The 22055-nt window shown below is 33.7% G+C and overlaps 1 protein-coding gene across 4 annotated transcripts in view; it reads left to right on the top strand.

The window, feature by feature from the left end:
- The first annotated feature begins 647 nt into the window (after window positions 1–647).
- LOC143233204 (paired box protein Pax-6-like) overlaps window positions 648–22055 on the top strand; it is a 40367-nt gene continuing 18959 nt past the window's right edge. The window contains exons 1-5 of one of the 4 annotated variants that reach the window (XM_076469179.1): window positions 662–863; window positions 4048–4739; window positions 8798–8912; window positions 17111–17254; window positions 19295–19450. In XM_076469179.1, the coding sequence (XP_076325294.1) occupies window positions 8894–8912; window positions 17111–17254; window positions 19295–19450 (319 nt within the window). In that variant the 5' untranslated portion in view covers window positions 662–863; window positions 4048–4739; window positions 8798–8893. Of the gene's footprint in view, window positions 864–4047; window positions 4740–8797; window positions 8913–17110; window positions 17255–19294; window positions 19451–22055 lie in introns of all 4 variants that reach the window. The other 3 variants (XM_076469178.1, XM_076469180.1, XM_076469177.1) reach the window with 3 other exon arrangements.

Below are 22055 nucleotides of genomic sequence, written 5' to 3'. Positions count from 1 at the left end.
GATGGTCAATCCCACTATTCGTTGGTAACAGAATAGCCCAAAATTGGGTGGTGGGTGGTGATGACTATCTGCCTTCCCTCTAGTCTTACACAGCTAAATTAGTGACGGATAACGCAGATAGCACTCGTGTAGCTTTGAACGAAATTCAAAAACACACAAAATTACAAACGTCTGATATTGAGTAGAACGATTTATCTACAGAGTTTGACTTAAACTTTCTGTGTGTAATAAATAGAACTGGACCTCCTTTTTCATAGTATATTTCTGCACCGTTTCAAGATTCAAACGCCCTATTAATATTCTTATCCTCTCAGTAATCAGTAGTAAGTATTAACATTTTATGCTATACAGGTGAAGTAAGGAAACATTAAAAAACGTCTTATGCGTTTTTTTGTTAACGACCGTTCTATTTACACTCTTACAAAGTAAGATAGCCATGCGAAGCAAAACAATTCTTAACACACTATTGGGATCAATGTCAAACATTAACATGTGGTTACAATGTATGTATTGTGTACAGCAGGTGCTTAGTTCTGAGTCATGCCAAAGGTGACTTTAGCTTCCTCTGATAACTAGTTGGTCGGAGACATCGCGTCATCTGTTATCCACGTGAATGAGTTGAGTTAAACCCTGAATGACAACCAATCAAAAGCAATATGATTTAGAACTGCTCGCCCTTATATAAGGAGGAGGAAAACAGTGAAAAATCGCGTAACTCCACATGTGCACTCTGCATTGGTAACAGGAACATTCAAATAGACGAAAAGTGAAAATTTTATTAAAGAATCAATCTTTAATCTCAGTTCAAACTTCATCAGAACTCACTGTGGAGGCAGAGCAAATGACAGTTGAACCTTTAGTAGGTAAGCATGTTTGTTTAAATCGTACTACTATAAACCTCATACTAAGTAAATACAGTGTAAATACTTCATTTCAATAAGATTTTTCATTAAAAGGGAGGGAATTTAGATGTAATTTTAATTCACCGCAGTAGATTACTGAAAACACTCACACACACACATATATATATATATATACATAATATGTATACAATACATGTTATTTGATTTGGCATGATTAGGCAAACAGCTAAAACATTCATAAGTAATAAATATTTTTAGTTCCTTATAGTTAAATAACTAAGAGTCATTAAAATAATAAACAATACATTAAAACGTACCATATATATATTGTTCGTTTTAAGTTTACTGCGTCCCACCAAAAGTCACTTCAAAAAAGAACTTAGTTGTTTGACCTGAAACTATATAGGTGGCTAAGTGAGTGTTTTTAAAGTATGAAACTGAAACGCATTAGCGATCCTATGAATGAACATAATATGTGAATAAATCATGCAAGAGGCAGTAGTTATGGAAAAAAAAAACAACTGATTTTGCATTGGCACTGCTTAGTTAATTAATTAATAGTGCATTAGTGTTTCTGTCTCAAATCATCTTTATTATACAGGGAACGAATAAGTACATTTCCAGGTGCACTATTATTGATAGAAAGATTGTTAGTTTGTTTTTTATTAAACTTCTCGTGAGGCTACAAAAGGATCACCCACTGCCACCTCTTGGGCTACTCTTTTACCAACAGTGGGATTGATCATGATTTATAATGCCCCCACTGCTGAAAGGGCGAGCATGTTTGGTGTAACGGGGATTCGAACCCGGGACCCTCAGATTACGAGTCGAACGCCCTAACCACCTGATCCTACGGAGCCCTCAAAAAATAAAAAAAATGTTGGTTAATTCAATCAATCGTCCAAACTGCTACAGTTCTTTATCCTTAGCACCAAGAGTCGACATCAAATAGTGTTCTATAAAAAAAGTTTTTGTGGTTATGGTACTGTTTATATATTGAACTTTTATAAGTTTATAAATTTTTCAATTTTTCTTTAGTGTTCTATCAAAATAGATGTAATTTATATCATAATTCAGTTATTCATCTATCTAGACATAGGATATTAGGTGACCTAATTTACATTCATGAAAATACGCTAAAAATTGCGTTAATTTCATAATTCTTGCAAATGGATATAATCACATCATTAACATATTTTATGGAATTGAACTTGGGTTAACTAGAATAAGCATAGCACTGACGCGGTTTCACTAAATTCTTTAAAAAACCTTCTACACATGCTCAGTTTTAATTTAATTATTCACATCAAGAACAATTAAAGATTGTTACACATTTTTAGAGATTGAATGATGTACTCTAACAATATATGTTTTATCAGATATTATCAAAATTATGATGATAATATATATTATTAGTTTTTAATATAAAGAATATTATGCAAAATAAGAAACTGTTTTCTTAGATGTTTTATCATTATTGTTTGAACTGCTATTTGATAGTTGAAATTAAAATAAGTTGCATTTTACTCTCCAATAAGAGTTGATTTCAAGAAATACATCTAGACGATATTCAAATTTTTTCTGGATCTCGAGGTGATGTAAATTTTCTTTGTTTGTAAAAATATCGACTATAGAAATGTATAATTTTAAAATATCGTTAATATTATTTAGAATGAAAGTGCTAAATGACTTTGGAAATTCATACAAACGTTACTATAAGGGTGTTTTTAAGCCATTTTTATAATGAAAATAAAAATCAAAATAGCCGATTTTATTGAAATGAATAAAAAACATCGAGTTACCATGTACAAACAAAATTACATGTTGTATCGTAAAATACGATTTGTTTAATGCGTAAGCACAAAACGTATTCCAGTGTTAATAATATTAATCATTCTTAAAAACCGATTAAGAACATATTTGAGAATTATTACTTTTTGTTCGTTGATTTATGATGATAGTGTGTTAAGATTGTGATGTCTGCCCTATTACAGTTGGTAAAGCTGTTGTAATTTTTAGAGTTATCCGATAAATAGAACTCAACTTATTGTAAACTAATTCAAGAAGACTGCATTCTAATATTGAAAAAAATGTTTTACTCTATCATCGTCTTCAGATACATCATGTGTGTAGTACAGACGTTGTAACTGCTCTTTATTAGGGCCCAGCATGGCCAGGTGGGTTAAGGCGTTCGACTCGTAATCCGCGAATTTGAATCCCTGTTGCACCAAACATGCTCGCCTTTTCAGCAGTGGGGACGTTACAATGTGACGGTCAATCCCACTATTCGTTGGTAAAAGAGTAGCCCAAGAGTTGGCGGTGGATAGTGATGACTAGCTGTCTTCCCTCTAGTCTTACATTGCTAAATTAGGGACGGCTAGCGCAGATAGCCCTCGAGAAGCTTTGCGCGAAGTTCAAAGAAAGAAAAAAATGTGTTGCGAATGCACTAAATTAGAATCATTCACTCATTAAGAATATTTTTATTATGATGTTAATGTTTCAGTTAAAATATAGCAACTTAAATAAAACCAGTTTCAGATAAAACTATACCTCGAGCAATCAGATTTTTTAAACTTAATCAGTCCATTAGAACTTGTAATTAATAGTTTTTTGAAATATACTTTACTATCTATCCAAGTTTATAAAGCTGTTTAGTTTCCTTTTTGATCTATATATAATTAACTGGTTTTACTTTCTACTTTCTAAAGGCCGTTATGTGAAGAGTAAATAGTGATAGTGTGGTTGGTTTTCAAACAAACCCCTGTCATGATTCGAAGTTCTTAAAAATATGACAGATTTCTTAAAATGCCGTCACTTGTAGCTTTGCGCGAAACTCAAAACAAAACTTTTTATTAGGGAGAAAATGGCACATTGGTTAGTACACCGGACTATGATGCTGTAGTTTTTCACAGTTATTGCTCCATTACCGCCCCGCCTAAATATTAAACAAACAAACAAAAATTCACTCTCAGCACTTTGGGTACGTCATAGGTCTCAATATTCGGTTAATCATGAGTTTATGTTCGTGCTAGTAACTTGCTGCTTTCTCTCTACTCTATTAGTTCAGAATAAATAATTTAATACGTAAAGGATTTTCATACTATGTGATGGTAACAGGATATATTTCCACCCGCTTTAGTCTTGTGTCTATATAAGTCCAAGCCAACGTTTTTCTTGATTGCAGCTTAGGTCATGTGGAATGACTTGCAAGTACTTTGGAGCCTGAAATTCAACCCTTTTGAGATATTTCTGAGAAGAAACTCTCCTATTTCGCCAAAGAATTTTTAAGAAAGCATGATTTGGGATATCTGAGTTATTTTTTGGAGGGTCACTCTTTGATCAGATACTTGACATGCACCAGAGGAGATGAAGAATTATAAAAGTATATAATCACAACAACCTAAGAACACACATTTCCAACGCAGCTACTTAAAACCAGTGATTCGATTACGTCGGTGGACTCAGCAGATAGCCCGATGTGACTTTATTTTATGAAACACACACAAACACAATTTGGAACTGCAAAATATATCTTGCAGATGTAGGTTTATAAAAGTGACGCAAGAATTTAGCATGACACTTTCTCCAAACACCTGTAAACGAATGGAAAACCACTACTAACCCCGTAAAACCTGTATTTGTCATGTTATAAATTGAATTATGTTGGAGGAAACAGATGTCTTCTTAAAAAAACATTATTATAATTCTAGTGATGCACCATGTCAAAAAGGATATAGAGTAAACTTTGCTAAAAGGAAGTCTGCTAAATGACTTTCTATACTCTCAAGTTAGCTTGCATATATGACTACACTGATTCTGTAAGGTCAAGTCAAACCACCCAGCCCTGTATCCAACAAAACATATTTTTCGCTAGATGTAAGTAGAAATAGAAATTAATGCTATGCTTTTATCAGACGTATCGAAGAAGTTATGTAACTGTGAGCTACTCAAATATGACCTAGAGAATCGCTTGTTCATGAGTTATTTATGGACAAAAAGCTATAACGTTGACTTCAGTATGATTGATCGTTCTCAAAGAAAAAGTTAATATCAAATACATAAATAAACAAGAAATTTTCACTGTTAAAAATCAAACATTTTTGTTGACACAGTCATTTGCCTCCATTTAAAAACTATTCTACATGTTTTAACGAGGCATGTTATTTTCAGACGAAGAGATACCATTACGAAAGAGTTTGCCGCTGTGGAACAGTAGTCTGTGCTTTACCATTTAACACTACACGTGGTTAAAGAAGAAAACGTTACCAGTCGTTGTAAACATGTTTATATATATAAAGTATCTTGGCATGATCATTCAAAGAAATAATGTATTTGATTGAAAAACAACTTTAAGCTGTTTTCATTTATTAGATTCATCTTTGAGGATTTACTTTATTCAATATCGAAAGTTAAACCAACTCAATCTATAAATTTTCTAAATTTTGAAAATGTCACATGGCTTTTTCACTCATTTTAATCGATTTTTAATTAAAACAATCAAAGTCTTTATCTAATACAAATCAGAGGTCAGACTAGGATAGAATCAAATATGTCGATGTACCATGGTTATTGGTATTTAATTTTCTCTCATGTTTAAAATGTTAAATACATACAAAACGTAATTTAAAAAATATGTCCGAGTTATAAAATGTAATTGTAACATGAACTATGCTGTTAAATACTGAGCGTAGGGTGGGTAAATTGAATTTCAAAATATATGACTATTCAGTCTGCTGTATAAGACATACAAATACTCTGTGTAAGTTAATTTATCTGTATAAAGAAAAAGAGATGCACTCGTTTTCTTTCTCTAAAGCATTTAATAAAGCGAGACGACTGCTTTTGTTCAGGATTATTATTTGAAAACTTTTAAAATCTCCATTCAAATAATTCTTTCTCAGATACACTTTGACATAAACAAATTATACCTTCTCTTACCTCAATACTTAGAACTCAGAAAGATTGTTGTAACCGTATTTTTTAGAAACTGCAAGCAATTAGACGTTAAAGTCTACCAGAAAGTGTTTCAATTCTTCTAATAAGTAGTCTAGACTAGAAATGCGTTTTCATGAACAAGAGAGACATTAAGAAGATAAATGGTCCTATCACCTCCTTAGTCATTTCTCGATAACTTAACTACCACGTTGGAATAAGTTATTACAGTTACTGGGCGTAAGGAATTTTCTTTTGCAGTTAATCACTGGTTAATGATGTAATGATAGTTAAAAGATATTTTGTGCAATAATAGTCTTTTGCGTGATGACAATGTTTGGGGGAAATAAGGAAACGCTGTCAGTGTTACACATCTAACTGTTTCACAAATTGTTTTACGCTACATGTGTTAAACTTTATCGAGTCATTGCAAATGTTTAATTTTTCAAATTGAAATTCAGTTATTTCTTATATTCAACGACCCTTTTTGATCGCTAGTTTTAGTTTGTTTTGAATATTGTGCAAGGCAATACGACATATTTTATTTTTGCGCTAGCTGTCCCTAATTTAGCATTGCAAAACTAGAAGGAAGGTCACTAGTCTTCTTTGCGGGCAGTATTTCATCATCATTCATTACAGCGCTTTCCAAAGTGTGGAATGTGCAAATGACCTCTTAGGCGGCGTGTGTGGTTGAGGTAAAGTCAATAGTACAGTAAAGTAGAATTAAGCGTTTAAATGTACTTTTTTTACAAATGAAAATAATGAGTAATTAGTGGAACACGTGTAGCATTTTAATTACTTCCTTCATTTAACTCTCTTTCACTAATTTAAAGGGCCCGGCATGTTCAGGTGGTTAAGGCACTCGACTCGTAATCTGAGGGTTGTGGGTTCGAATCGCCCTCACAACAAACATGTGTGCCCTTTCAGCCGTTGGATCATTAATATGTGACGGCCAATTCACTATTCGTTGGTAAAAGAGTAGCCCAAGAGTTGGCGGTGGGTGGTGATGACTAGGTGCCTTCCCTCTAGTCTTATACTGCTAAATTAGGGACGGCTAGCGAAGGTAGCTATCGTAGCTTTGCGCGAAATTAAACAAACACTGATTTAAAGAAAAATAAGAGGCACACAATTAACCATATCTATTAAAGAAGGCATGGATGATAAAAGTTTGGGAAACGGTGTTATAAACCATTATTTGTGTCTGCTTATAACACGTGTCCACTAATAACTGGTAAACCACTGTACTGATTTTCAGCAAACCTGACATGTACCCTTTTGACGACCGTTAAAAAGTGGTTTAGGGTGTCGAAGTTAGGATAGATACTTCTTGTCTTCGGGGATGGGGAGCTATGTCTTTCTTTGCGCCTATTCATTTGAATTGTAAGTATAACATAATGAAAATATGTTTAATAGAGTTAAATAAATAATGATGTTGTTTGTTGTTAAGCATAAAGCTAAACAAAAAGCTATTTGTGTTCTGCCTTCCGCGGGTATAGAAATCCTGTTTCTAGCAGACATACCGCTGTGGTAATGGAGGGGGCAAATAACTAAAGAAAGGGCTAAGACAAGCTTAGTCTACAATTCATGTTTCATAATACAAGATCTGACATATTTTTTAAATGCCATCATTATGTTTTATATGTTTTTCAATTTCGCGCAAAGCTGCAAGAAAGCTATCTGCACTAGCCCTCCCTAATTTAGCAGTGTAAGACTAGAGGAAAGGCAGCTAGTCATCACCACCCACCGCCAACTCTTCGGCTACTTTTTTACCAACGAATAGTGGGATTGATCGTACTTTATAATGCCCCCACAGTTGAAAGGGCGAGCATGTTTGGTGCGACGGGAATTTGAAACCGCGACCCTCAGGTGACGAGTCGAACGCTTTAACCCACCTGGCCATGCTGGGCTTAAATGCTATTATTAAACACTTAAGTCTCATAAGTATTTTATTTTAATGTTAAATCTACTAAAATATCGTTGCAATAAATTATTGTAAACATAGTAGAAATACCATCTAAATAATAAATCAAAATAAATAAAATATAAATTTAGATTGTTGCTTGAGAGAACAATGAACAATGCTTGTTTCGTTTTAACACTAAAGTGAACAATTTCCATCATATCTTCTGCGTGAATCGCTCAGACTTCAAACCAAACACCGATTTAAACAAATAGACGATTTTCTTACTAATAACCTAGAAGTAATAATACAAAAGATAATCACCAATAGTATTGCCATTTTGTAACAGAAAAGTTTAATGAAAATTCGTAATCACAAATATGTAAAAAGTTCAGTAATCGGGTTATAGGTAACTATTGTGATTATTTAACTATTTATACAAATTATGCAGTATGAAACAAGTAAAAGTTAGTTTATTTGCAGTACTCAAAGCTACGCAACGAGCTATCTGCCCACATGGGTATCGAAACTTAATTTCTAACAATAGTTCCTTTGTACACACATATATATATAAAACGGCCTGGCATGGCCAGGTGGTTAAGGCGTTCGACTCGTAACTTGAGGGTCGCGGGTTCGAATCTCAATCACACCAAACATACTCGCCCCTTCAGCTATGGGGGCGTTATAATATGACGGTCAATCCCACTATTCGTTGGCAAAAAGAGTAGCCCAAGAGTTGGCGGTAGGTGGTGATGACTAGCTGCCTTCTTTCTACTCTCGTGTAGCTTTGCTCGAAACTCAAAACAATTAATACAGTACGTATTAATACGTATAATCACAAAAGAATGAAACTCAAAAGGTACTAATTTCTTGTTACTGTACAGCTTTATTTCAAACTCTATACTTCACCACGATATTTACTTTAGTTTACAGTTTTGAGAATATGCATTAATAACCTCATATAAGAAAAACAAAATTTTACAAAATCGTTGAAGTAAAACAGTTTATGTTAAAAACATTGTTTCACTTTTTAGATGAAGGTATCCAGGTGTTTATTTTTGTCTGATAACAATCACTTCTTGTTGTTCTTTCCTGATTGTAGATTTTGGCCCTAACCAGCAATAAAGAGACTAATTTTATTGGTCCTGACATTTTCAAACTCAAAAACATAATAAAATAAAACGGTTTCCAGATCGAAATGGACCTTAGCACAAAAGGTAAAGTGTGGTTTTGAATTGTCTTTTCATAGTCAGTTGTTCATGATGTGTTTTCCGTTTTATGTTCTGCCAATTTTTTTTTATTACAGTTATTGTATATTGCAACCTTTTATGGCTGCACTTTTGCAAGTATTTATAGTGTTTTGTAACATCAGAAAAAAAAGAGTCAATAAGTTATATTTAAGAAGTATATACACAACGCTAAAAACATCGATCACACATACAGTTAACAGAAATATTAGGTAAAATGGGGTATATTAGCATATGTTGGTAAGTTAGCGTAAAACACTCGGTGAAGGTTTATTTTTATACGGTTGAACTTAGAATTGTCTTTATGTGCGTGCTTTTCTTATAGCAAAGCCACATCAGGCTATCTGCTGAGCCTAGCTAGGGGAATCGAACGCCTAATTTTAGCGTTGTAAGTCCGTAGACATACCGCTGTACTAGCGGGGAAAATGTCTTTACATGTCGTTTTTAGTATATTGGATACGTTTTATTTTTATTTTAGTAATTTCAACCACAGATAATTCTATTATTGTTAATAATGGAAATTATTTATAATTTACATTAAATAGATGTTGTTACCTAATTAGCGTCCATTAATAAAACCTTTATATATATATATATATATACCTCCAGTGTACTTCTTAAGTTATAAAATATTACATAAATTAAGAAAATTAAAATACGTAAATAATGTATATTAGACAAATGTTAAACCTAATTCATTCATATGGACTGTTCAAGCATAATAAAGTTTTATTATTAATTCCAATAATATCTCGAAAAAATATATTTGTCTTTAATTTTATCCTCTCTTCTTGTCTCCCATCTGACACAGCGGCACGTCTGTGGGGGTTTGATTTCCCTCGGTAGACTCGCACAGCGGCAAGTCTATGGGAGTTTGAAACCCCTCGGTAGACTCGCACAGCGTCAAGTCTATGGGAGTTTGAATCCCCTCGGTAGACTCAGCAGATAGCCCGATATGGCTTTGCTATAAGAACACACACACACTCACTCCGTCCCTCTATTCAAATATCATAGTAACTTATACGTGGTGTTTGTGGAAAATTATCTTTATATAGAAGCTTCTACACATCGATATGCTGGTTAAGCATGATGACTTATTAGTATGTCACGATATAAACCGGATAAGTGTACAAAGTGTGTTTTCGATGTTTATTAATCTGAGGTTCTAATATTTCAAAATATTCTGGCGGAAGCTATGTTGCCATTCATTATTGTCCTTGAGTATTAAGAATGATTACATTGTTTCTCGGCAAACGTAATAATCTAAATCCTTGAAACTTCAGACTACGTCCATTAGGAAATTCAAACGTATTATACATGTGGAGGTAATTAGTTTGACTCTGTGAATAGAAGCTTGTAATAAGGCCATGGCTAACTGTGAAAATCATTGCTACACTTATCGGATGAGATAGAGTTAATTGAGGTTTCCACCCTTGAAACGTGTATTTCAAAACATTATTTTATCTTTCGTTTACAAATATTTAGGCGGGGAGTAACAGAGTTACGTGAGGTGTTTTAAGCATGTTCAGAATTATAAGACTTTTCCGCCTTAACCTTGAAAAGCAACATCGATCGATTGTCTAACTGAATTAAAGGAATTTGTCAAACATGAGAATGTAATTAAAATAGTTGAGACAGTGTAGACTGTATGTAAATATTAAATGATGATCTAATAGCGATTGATACGGAATTCTGTTATGAAAAAATCCAGTTTATACAAACTTTAAGTTCTTTTAATTTTCAACTTATTAGCTCAAACTGTGAAAAAATCACAATATTGGGTGAAATATTAAAATATAAACACTAGGTAATAATTAAATGTACATTTACTGAAAAAATAAATTATTTTCAAACTAATTTTAAACGTGTAAAATATGATTTATATGACTGAAACTGTATGCGAAAATATGCGTTTCAGAGAGGTGTGAGTGTGTGTTTTTCTTTTTACAAAGCCACATCGGGCTATCTGCTGAGCCCAGCGAGGGTAATCGAACCCCTGATTTTAGCTTTGTAAATCCGGAGGCTTACCGTTTTTTAGAGAGGACTGAACGATATGTTGTTCTTTTATTTCACGCATTTAAAATCAATTATTACGTGAGAATTAGTTATCAAATTAAACACACAGGTCTTACATGGCTTCTTATTTAGTGTGATTGACGACTCGCAATCTGCGAGTTACGGTTTCGAATTACGTTTTCCAGTATGTTTGTTCTTTCAGCCGTCGGAACGATATAATGCTGCAGTCTATTTTATTTAGTAAAGTGTATTCCAGCTGTTGGCAGTGAGTGATGTTCATTAGCTGTCTTCCCTCTAGCCTGTCACTGCGAATTTAAGAACATCTAACATAAATAAATAACTCTCCAATAGCTTTCCGCAAAATCCAATAAACAAATGAAACATTACTCTTATTAGCCAAAGTTAAATTACATCTACACCAAATTACAAGAGAAGCCACACTAAAACAATTTTGGCCATGTGAGTTAAGGCGTTCGACTCATAATTTGAGGGTCGCAGGTTCGAATCCCCGTCGCATTAAACATACTTGCTCTTTCAGCAGTTGGATCATTATAACATAACGATCAATCCCACTATTTGTTGGTAAAAGAGTATTCTAAGGGTGGTGATGACTAGCTGCCTTCCCTTTAGTCTTACACTCCAAAATTAGGGACGGCTAGCGCAGATAGTCCTCGAATAGCTTTGCGCGAAATGCAAAACAAACCAAACCTCATATAGAAGTGGATATTTTTCAAAAAATGTTTTGTACATTATAATATTTTGCCAATATTTAATGCTAAATATATTAGGCAAGTAGCTATTCTGAGTTTTTAAAAATATACTCTCAAATAAATATTACAATATTCACAAAAACTGTACAAATCATAGAAGATTATATTTTAGTTTCATTTTTCTACCAAAAACATTGTTTAACTTTTTTCAGTTTTTGTATAAGATCGAACAAATTAGCGTGCATGAACTATTAATGTTTATTAATTCAGGTCTCTACCAATTGAAAGGACGTGAGGATTTTTGTATTTTAATTATCTGTTATGATTAATTATATTTAGATCCCTATGAACAAATTAAAATCTCCCTACAACTTATTACTGAAATTATTTTTTTAAGTAGAGAAATCAATAACTAACACCAATAAATGATTGAATGGTGAGGTTTGTTTGTTTTTTTTTAACAAACTGTTTTCAGAAGCTTCAAGTATGTTTAGAATATGTAAAAAGTTAATAAATGTTTGAGATATCTAGTTGTATATTTTTTTTCTCGCACATATGAAAATGAAAATAATTATTAATTCAATATGAAAAATGCGTCACGACTATACTTCCTGGAATAATACAATTTTAGAACTTGTAATTTATATAGTGTATTTAATATGCTATATTAAAACGATTTTGAAACCTCACTACTCTTTGCAATCCATACAGACATATGGTCGTAAACTCGTGGGTTAGAATCCATGTTACACCAAATATGCTTGTTCTTTCATCTGTGTGAGCGTTATAATGTACGGTGTATCCCACTATTCGTTGTTAAAGAGCAGCCCAAGAGTTGACGGTGGGTGGTGATAACTAGCTGTCGTCCCTCTAGTCTTACATTGCTAAATTATGGACGGGTAGCTTAGATTGCGTTCGTGTAGCTTTGCGCGAAATGTAATAAAAACAACGAAACTGGTCGTAATCTATCTGACGATCGTGCATCTTGACAGTAGTGCTACTGTACAGTTTAAAAACGTCTTTGTCGTATGGTTGACTTGTTCAAAGCTTGCCATTCTTTTATTCATGTCTTCATGACTGCTTTCTCTTACCGTTTCACCAGTCTTTCTTTTTACCGATATGTCTTCGAGTGTGAGAATACTTGCTTAAAGGCACGCGTACTAGAACGGAGGATATGACTGAGAAGCCTCATATTGGTGAACCCATTTTCCAGTCGTTTCGTTTCTGTAGGTTTCGTACATTTGCCCGGAGCATATTGTACGGCTTTGCCACTAATTTTTGTGTGTTTCTGGAATTTCACGTGTTACAATTTGTCGCATTTTGCTTCCCGTTACTGAAGTACGATTTGTTAGAGCTTTCTTTCTGGATTTTTTTTATCTCCCAGTTTGATTCTTATACTTACGTTTGTCAATATCATTAAGTATAAGGGTTTGGTTTTGTTTTAATTTTGCGCAAAGCTACACGAGAGCTACCTGCGCTAGCCGTCTCTGATTTAGCAGTGTAAGACTAGGGAGAAGGCAGTTAGTCATCACCACTCACTGCCAACTTATGGGCTACTTTTTACCAACGAGTAGTGGGATTGATCGAACTTTATAACACTCCTACGGCTGAAAGAGCAAGCATGTTTGGTGCGACTGGGATTTGAGAGCTTTTACCACCTGCTCGTGCTAGGCCTATAGGCAAGTGAATATTTAGTTATTAGAATAAGAGGTCTCAAAATATTTGTTTTCCTAGACAAATCTGATATATGACTCTAGTTTACATATATTATAAAACTTGCTTTATGCAACTAATGTATAACAAAAGTGTATTTTATTCATTATGTTTTTAAGTATAGATTAAAAATTATGTTACTAGCATCTTTTACTCATACGTTAACAAATTAGTCAGACTACAGTTGATATAAAGTCAGTATCTGTGTTGAATTTATACACATATAATAATATTTAATCATTAAACAGGTGAAATCGGTCTTAAACGAGAAACGTCTTCGTTGCGCGTGGCCTTCTAATTGTTTATTTGTTTGTTTTGAATTTCACGCAAAGCTATACGAGGGCTACGATTGATTACGAGTCGAGTGCCTTATCCACCTAAAATATTGTGGCTATTCTGGTCAACTATTTCCTTTCTGGTTTTCGTTTAAAAAATACAATTTTTGTTGAATTGAGGGTGTTTCAATCACGTATTTACGATCATCTTGGCCTTTCCAGTTTATGTTATTTTACTGTATGCTTTTTATGCAATTGCAGAATAAAATTTTATACAATTTTTGACCCATTTTCTCTTCACTTTGATTATTACCAACTTCAGTCATTAGTTGCTATTCGTAAGGGGCTCAAGTATACTCCATTATCATCATCTCTTTGACCAATCTGTTGGAGTAAAACCGTTTGTGTGACAGCCATAATCTTTCACGCAACCTAATGGCTTACTGATTTGATGGTTATCTTCTGAAGAACGTATAAGATAAGCAAAATCATGTTTGAAGAGACAGTGTGCTTGCTTTTTATACTAATTTTGTTTTTGTTTTTAGCATAGCGCAGACACTTTCTTTGCATTTGAAATATTGCATTTGTTAATAAAAATGGTTCAGAATCACCATACAATATCTTACATTTCATCAAGATAATTTTCTATCTATTGTATGTCATGGACCACTACCCTTGTTTTTAGATGTTTGTCAGAAAAATAGCCACTGTTATCATACATCTTCCATATTTTCTTCGTTTCTTGTTATTCTCAAAGTTCCAAGAGCTGTTTCATCTAATGCTACTGCACATTGTCTTCCATTCTTGGAGCCCAGGATATGATAGCGTAGCGCTAGTGTGTCATCAAGAATCATAATTTGTATTAAATTCTTTGTTTGTTTGAGACACTGTGTCACGCTAACCATTGGATCATTGATCTAGCATTATTAAATGGAGAATTAATGAAGGTAAAACGTATACCACAATCAAATTGTTAATTACAAGAAAATATTTAATGTTCAAAGTCTTGCGACTGGATTCCCTTCTTCTTGTAATTCTGGATTTTAATTGACATAAGCAAAATATTGATCTGAGGTTCTGTTATTGAAAGCAAAGGAGAATGTGTTATATACGTCAGCAACACTATACCTACTATATTTGTTTTCAATGAGGCCTTTCTATTTTTACAAAAAATCGTGATAGCTGGAATACAAGCGACATGGTAGTGGTCTAATGGTTACACAGTTACGACAGAAAGTGTTCGTACCCCTGCGTCCCGAATAGTTTTTTGCTCATAACTAAAAAGGTATCACGATTAGGCTAATAGACGTATGGTATATTATAAATATTATAATAACTAACAGCTACATAAATTTTTATATAAATTAAATGACAAATAAACTGTTTATAAAAAAATACCAAAAATAGGAGGAGCAGAAAGTGTTCGTACAGTTCAGAACGTGTTAAAAAACTGATATTCCCGTAAAAATTTTGTTTAGTTTGAAGAATAAACTACATTATACCATTCCAGAACTAGACACTTTCTTCTTAATTATTGTAATTTAGCCAGCAAAACATTTACTTTCGGCAATTTAACGCCGTCTACGTCATTATCTGCTTGGTCGTAATGTCAAACAGAAAATAACTGTCCAGTGATTTTAAAAACCGAATTATTGTAAAATACAATCATTTTTATGTCTTTTTCCGGTATTGCTACACAACTTAATGTGCCGAAATCTACTGTTAAAAGCATAATTGCCAAGTTTAAGCTTACAAGATCAACTGCTAACCTCCCTTTTTCCGGACGCCCCACCAAAATTTCAGAAAGAACAAAGAGGTAGGTTCTCAGAGAAGTTAGTAGGAACCCTCATTCAACAGAAACTGGTAAGGGAAACTGGGGTTGAAGCAAGCACCTCTACAGTTATGAACATGTTACGCTCTTCTGGGTTCAAAGCATGCCGTCCTCGTAGAACTCCATATTTAAAGCCTGTTCATTTAGAAGCACGATTGAGGTATGCAAGAAAGCATGTAGATAAACCCTTTACCTATTGGAAGAGTATTATTTGATCAGACAAGACTAAAATCGAGCTTTTCGGCCACAATGATGTTCACAATATTTTCCGTAAGAAGAGGGAACGAAATCTTCCAAAGAACACTGTCTCTACAGTTAAACACGGAGGTGCTCGATCATGCTATGGGGTTCCTTCAGCTCTTCCGGTGTAGGCAGCCAACACCGCGTCAACGGAATCATGAAAAAAGAAGAGTACGTTGATATATTAGGCACTTATATCAAGAATGATACCCGGAACTTGCGGCTTGGGCGTCGTTGGATCTTCCATCACGACAATGACCCTAAGCAAACATCGAAATATGTGCAATTCTGGTTGCAGAGGAACCATATAAGCATTCTGGAGTGACCATCGCAGTCATCCGATCTCAACCCAATTGAAAACGTTTGGCAAGATTTGAAGACCAGGGTCCATCAACGTCATCCGAAAAAACTTGCAAGAGTTGGAGGCCTCTCTAAAGAAGAATGATAGAAAATACCAGTCGAGTACTGTCAAACGATCATGGAGGACTATGAGGAGAGATTTAGCCAAGTAATTCACCTGAAAGGCTACACAACTGACCATTAAAGTAGACGCACGAACACTTTCTGTCCATCTTATGTTTGGTTATTTGTTTATAAACAGTTTATTTTTCGTCCAATTGATATAAACATTTAAGTAGATGTGTGTTAATATAATATTTATAATATACCATACTTTCATTATCCTAGTAGTGATAGTTTTTAAGTTATGAGGAAAAAACTACTCACGACGCAGGGGTGCGAACACTTTCTGTCGTAACTGTACATATATTTTATGTATAATAAATTATGGTGTGAAACCGACGAACAAACTGAATTGTAATCATTATGTATTTTTAAGATCTTTTAAATATTACAATTTTAGTGTAAGATTTGTAACACAATATTGTTTATTTATTTTTATTATTATATTATTTAAATAAACTTTGCTAGCATTCACAAGTACTTTAAACGTTGAGTTATTACCACAAGGTAATAAAAATGCATATTTATCAATTTGGTAACGCAAAAATAAAATAATTAGTGGATTTGGAACGAAGAGTGATCAAACAACTGAAATACTATGAGCTTTGTATATTATGCTCGTAACTTAACTTTCGTAATGAAAATACGGAATTCCTCTCGAATAGCATAAAATATTAATATTTGAACGACTAGGCTTTTAGGCATTATAGTTTATTTTTTAAAACAAAGGTATACTAAGTATTCTGCTATGCCAATAGCGAGGAATGGAACACTGAATTTTAGCATTGCAAGTCCGCAGACTTACCGCTGTCCCATCGTGAAATTTGACATTGTAAATAAGTCAGAAAGCATTTTAGCAGTAGTCTTTATGTTTTATTCCAAGAAGGTGAGAGTTAAAAACAAAAGACTTGTGTTTTCTAGGTCACATCAATCCTGCTTACAACAATTCTCGAAGTAGCGTGGTCCCAAATCTTCCACCCAACTGCATGCAGTCTTACAGTGTTGGATCTTTTAACCCTATCAATCATCATTTGACATCACAAAATGTAATCTCTAAAGTTCTAGGTAAGTTTTTCATGGATATAAGAAGTTTATGTAGTTTTAAGTTTCTTTTTCTGTCGGCCCGGAATGGCCAGGTGGTTAAAGCGATCGACTCCTAATTTGAGGGGAAGCGGGTTTCAATCCTCGTCATACCAAACATGCTAATCCTTTCATCCTTGCGAGTGTTATAATGTGACGTTTAATCCCACTATTCGTTGGTAAAAGAATAGCCTACGAGTGAGTTGTGATGACTAACTGTCTTCTCTCTAGTTTTACAGTGCTAACTTTGGGATTGCTAGCGCAGATAACTCTCGTGCAGCTTTGCGCGAAATTAAAACAAACAAACACACAATTTCTCTGTCATGTACTTTATTTTCGTTGGATATATTGTGTTTCACTCGCTTCTTACATATATATATATATAGCTAATATTTTATTGTCGAATTATTTTAATGCTCTGCAGGTTTAATGGAGACAGTTTACGATTTATATGTAATGGATCTAATTTAGTTTACAATTAAATTATATATACATAAAAAAGCGGGTATTTTTTATTCGATTTACAAAAAATACTTATTACACCAACTAAGATTTTTGTCAAAATATATGTTATAATATGCAATCATTTTTAAGTTACTAGATTTTTATCTGTCTTCCGGTTACTTAACAGAAAAATTGAAGGCTTATAAAACCAATCTTGAGATAAAATTTGTTTGACACAATGGGCTCTCAATGCTCTGCCCACAACGGATATCTAAGCCCAATTTTTAGTATCGTACATCTGTAGACTTGCCGTTGAGTTACTGAAAAGATAAATCCCCGAGACGGGCACAACAAAAATAGCCCATTCTGCAGTTCTGTGCTCAAGAACAAGAAAATAATCGATCGTTTGTCTAAGATGTACAAACAAATACACCACATATTTAGGGTTAAATATTCACTTTATCTTTTCTAAAGTTATTTTGACTTTAGTTCAAGCAATTAAATTATTCCTTCAAATTTCAGAGCTGACATAGCACAATTCCTAAAATGTTTCAAACAACATTTGCTTCTATAAGTCTAAAAATAGGCAAATAAAACATTGTTTTTATAACCAAATTACCAGATTATTGTTTTGTTTGTTTGTTTCTTGTAAGTGTTCCTGTTTTTTTCGATGTCACATCCATAACGTAGTTGAACTTTATTTTGATGTACCGGCTTTCTGTAAGACGTAGATTATTTTGTTTTGATTAGCTTGACCTGCTATCAGTGTTAACAGGTATATTGTTAGCAATTTAAGTTCTCTATAACAGTTAATCAACTGTGGCGTATATTAACCTTTGTAACAACTATATTGTTCGCAATTTAAGATGTTTATAAGAATCAATTTACTGAAACAAATATTAAATGTTGTGTTTTTATCGTTTATACATTCAAGATAGTTACGTCAGAAGATTTTGTATGTTTAGAATTGAGCATAAAACTATACAATCTGTGTTCTGCCCACCAGAGGCCCGGCATGGTCTAGCGCGTAAGGCGTGCGACTCGAAATCCGAGGGTCGCGGGTTCGCGCCCGCGTCGCGCTAAACATGCTCGCCCTCCCAGCCGTTGGGGTGTATAATGTGACGGTCAATCCCACTATTCGTTGGTAAAAGAGTAGCCCAAGAGTTGGCGGTGGGTGGTGATGACTAGCTGCCTTCCCTCTAGTCTTACACTGCTAAATTAGGGACGGCTAGCACAGATAGCCCTCGAGTAGCTTTGTGTGAAATTCCCAAACAAACAAACAAACAAATCTGCCCACCAAGGGTATCAAAACCCGACTTTTTCCGGTGTGAATCCGCAGACATTCCGCTGTGCCACTGGAGAGCATGTCAGAAGAATGAATGACCTGTCACCTTAAATGCATTTCATAGAATGATAAGATTCAAATGTATAATGATTTTTTTATGTACAGCAAACAGAAAACTTCCTCACTTTCTAGTTTTAAGGCTGCTTTTGTTTTTATATTAAAATAATTTGTAAGTGAGAACGTATAAAAAATAAATTCTAGTTTATGTCATCTATAACTAATATATTTTCTTACAGAGAAATTCTACGAATTAGAATCTTTACGTAACAGGAATACAGGAGAAAGTAAGCCGAAAGTTGCGACATCTGAAGTTGTCACAAAAATCGACCAATATAAGATGGAAAATTCAACTATTTTTGCTTGGGAAATACGAGAACGTCTTATATCAGAAGGTGTGTTTCAAACGTTATAAATATTAACCTTTGCATGTATAAATATTACTGTCATATAATAACTTCAATAAGAAAAGATACTAAAATTCCACAATCATAAATGCAGTTACTAATGATTAATTTTAATTATAAGAAACAGGTGAACCATAAAATACTTCTATGAGCAGTCTTCCCTAAATTGTCTCTTGTGTATAGTCACTGTTAGCGATGTTTTCGGCCATTAACCCAAGAAGAATACCTTTTCTTGAGTGTTCTCTTACTATGTAATTATTATGAAAAAAAAAACCAACTTATTCCATATGATTTGTGATATGTATACATTTGAAACCAAATTTATGGCAAACGTAATGTCAGAAGAAACTAAATTATCGAAGTTTCAGAACGCCAACATTGTAATACTAAAACAAGGAAGAAAGGGTATATCGGTGGGTGTTTCACAACGGATGATCTGAAAAATTAAAAATAAAACAAAAATAAATTACCAACGATTTTTCCTCCCACGAGTTTCTTCATTCTTAAACTGACTACAATTTCCCAGCCAAACATTAAAACGTTTAATAACATGAAAATTTGTCAAAAAGGCCATATCGTAGAACTCATAAGCTCATGCATAGCATTCTGCAAATTATAGCTGCTGACTAAAGAAAGGAAACCAATCATTAGTGCCCGTTGTCTCATCTCTGTCTATTCTTTATCCAATAAGCAGGATTGAGTGTCATTATTGTACCACCCCACAATTGAAGGAACGGAAGCTTTTCGTGATGACGAGAAACCCAGTTGAAATAAAAATGTATTCTCAAGAGAGTTGGTATTGGTATAAAAACTTTAATTAAAACAATGTACAGAACAATGTTTTGACCTTCTTAGGTCAGCTTTAGGTTAACAAAAAAACTAAAGATAACCTAAGAAGATAGAAACGTTGTTATCTTCTTTATTTTAATTAAAGTTTTAATATCTATACCGACTATCTTGAGAACGCAAGTTTTGTATATTTTTTAACGTTCTTGCCCTCAATCGGGCAGACTGATGTTTTGGTCACGTCCAGCTTACGGTTGTGATAAAACAGTTATTTTATATTAGAACATGAAATTTAGCATTCACAACGAGATCGTATCAAAGTAGTTTTTTTTTCTTACGCAGGAAACATGAAACTAATCAAACTTGAAAAAAATTTAAAAACTTTATAAATCAAGACATATTGGGATAGATATGATAATAAAACGACTGTAACTTGCCCAAATTCGGAAAACGTTTTAAGCCGTATTCTCATTTGTCAAAATTTACACACCATGAACATTAGTCACACACTCGTAAGCTCTACGCATTTACAACGCTAACATCAGAGGTTCGATTCCCCCCGGTGGGTTTAGCAGATAGCTTGCTGTGGCTTTGCTATAAGAAAACACACACACATAATTTTATTAAACTAATTCCTATTTTGTGCTTTTGTTCGCAAATAAGAAAAAAGTGTTTCATTATATTCCATCTTATCTCACAACACAAAATTGATGTACTGTCGGTTTAAGAACCGTATCGTATCGAAATGGTTACGAGTATAGGTGTCTAAGTGTACAAACGGCTACAGCTAGGTGAATGTTGTTTAGTAATTCCAGTAAAGGTATGAAGTATTTACACTAACTAATACGTACTTTCACAGTACGGTTCTTTCCGGTCAGTAAAGTATGGAACAAAATGGAACCATTCAATTTACAGAGTACTGAAATACGTAGTCTCTGATCATTCACAACGTTGTAATGGTTACGATGATGCTAAGGATATTACTCTTACAGTTAACCTGCAAGTGGATATGGCAATTTGTAGAATTAATTTGTGTAAAGGGAGATTATTACGTTCACACCACCTGACGACACAATATATTTCATTTAAGAGGATGTGATTATATTCGCACAAAAATTCCACACGACATATTTTATCACAAAAACACCAATAATATGTAACACAGCCCCTTCTAAACGTCTTTATGATAAATCCATGTTCAAAATACTTTGTACCAACACATGCGAACAACAACCTCACAGTTGCCATCAAAACATTAGACATTGATATACATATATCTTCTTTCGTGAAGAACGAGGTAGATATATCAGGTAAAATATTCAACATGAAATTCATTTCTCTAAAACATATATCTACAGAAGCATAGAAGTATGAAACGAAATGTAGTCTTAACCAATACAAATGGAGCTGCGTATCAGATTATTTTCGTCTGTAATTCAAGGCAATGCAAAATAGCGACAAATTACATTGTAAGATTTCATAACAACACCATCCAGCTAACTTATCTACAAACAACTTATATACGTACATTTTCAGTAACATATCACGTTCTTTACTAACATAATATGGGATTTTGTTAGAAAAGACAAAGTGATTACATGTAAATGTAAGTTTACTACCTGTATCCCTTTACTTCATACGTTAGTCCCTGAATAGCGTGAATTAACCACTTACTTTCGTCATGAAATTAAAAGATATGAAATGAAATGAAAGTTTGTCTTACATGCTGTTCAATGTTAGACAGAATAAGTATCTTTGTTCCTTACTGAAAGAAGGAAGCAAGTGACTGAAACTATAGAGAATATAA

Source organism: Tachypleus tridentatus, chromosome 12 (assembly GCF_004210375.1).
Source record: "Tachypleus tridentatus isolate NWPU-2018 chromosome 12, ASM421037v1, whole genome shotgun sequence".
Lineage (NCBI taxonomy): Eukaryota > Metazoa > Arthropoda > Merostomata > Xiphosura > Limulidae > Tachypleus > Tachypleus tridentatus.
This window is presented reverse-complemented; position numbering and strand designations above follow the sequence as displayed.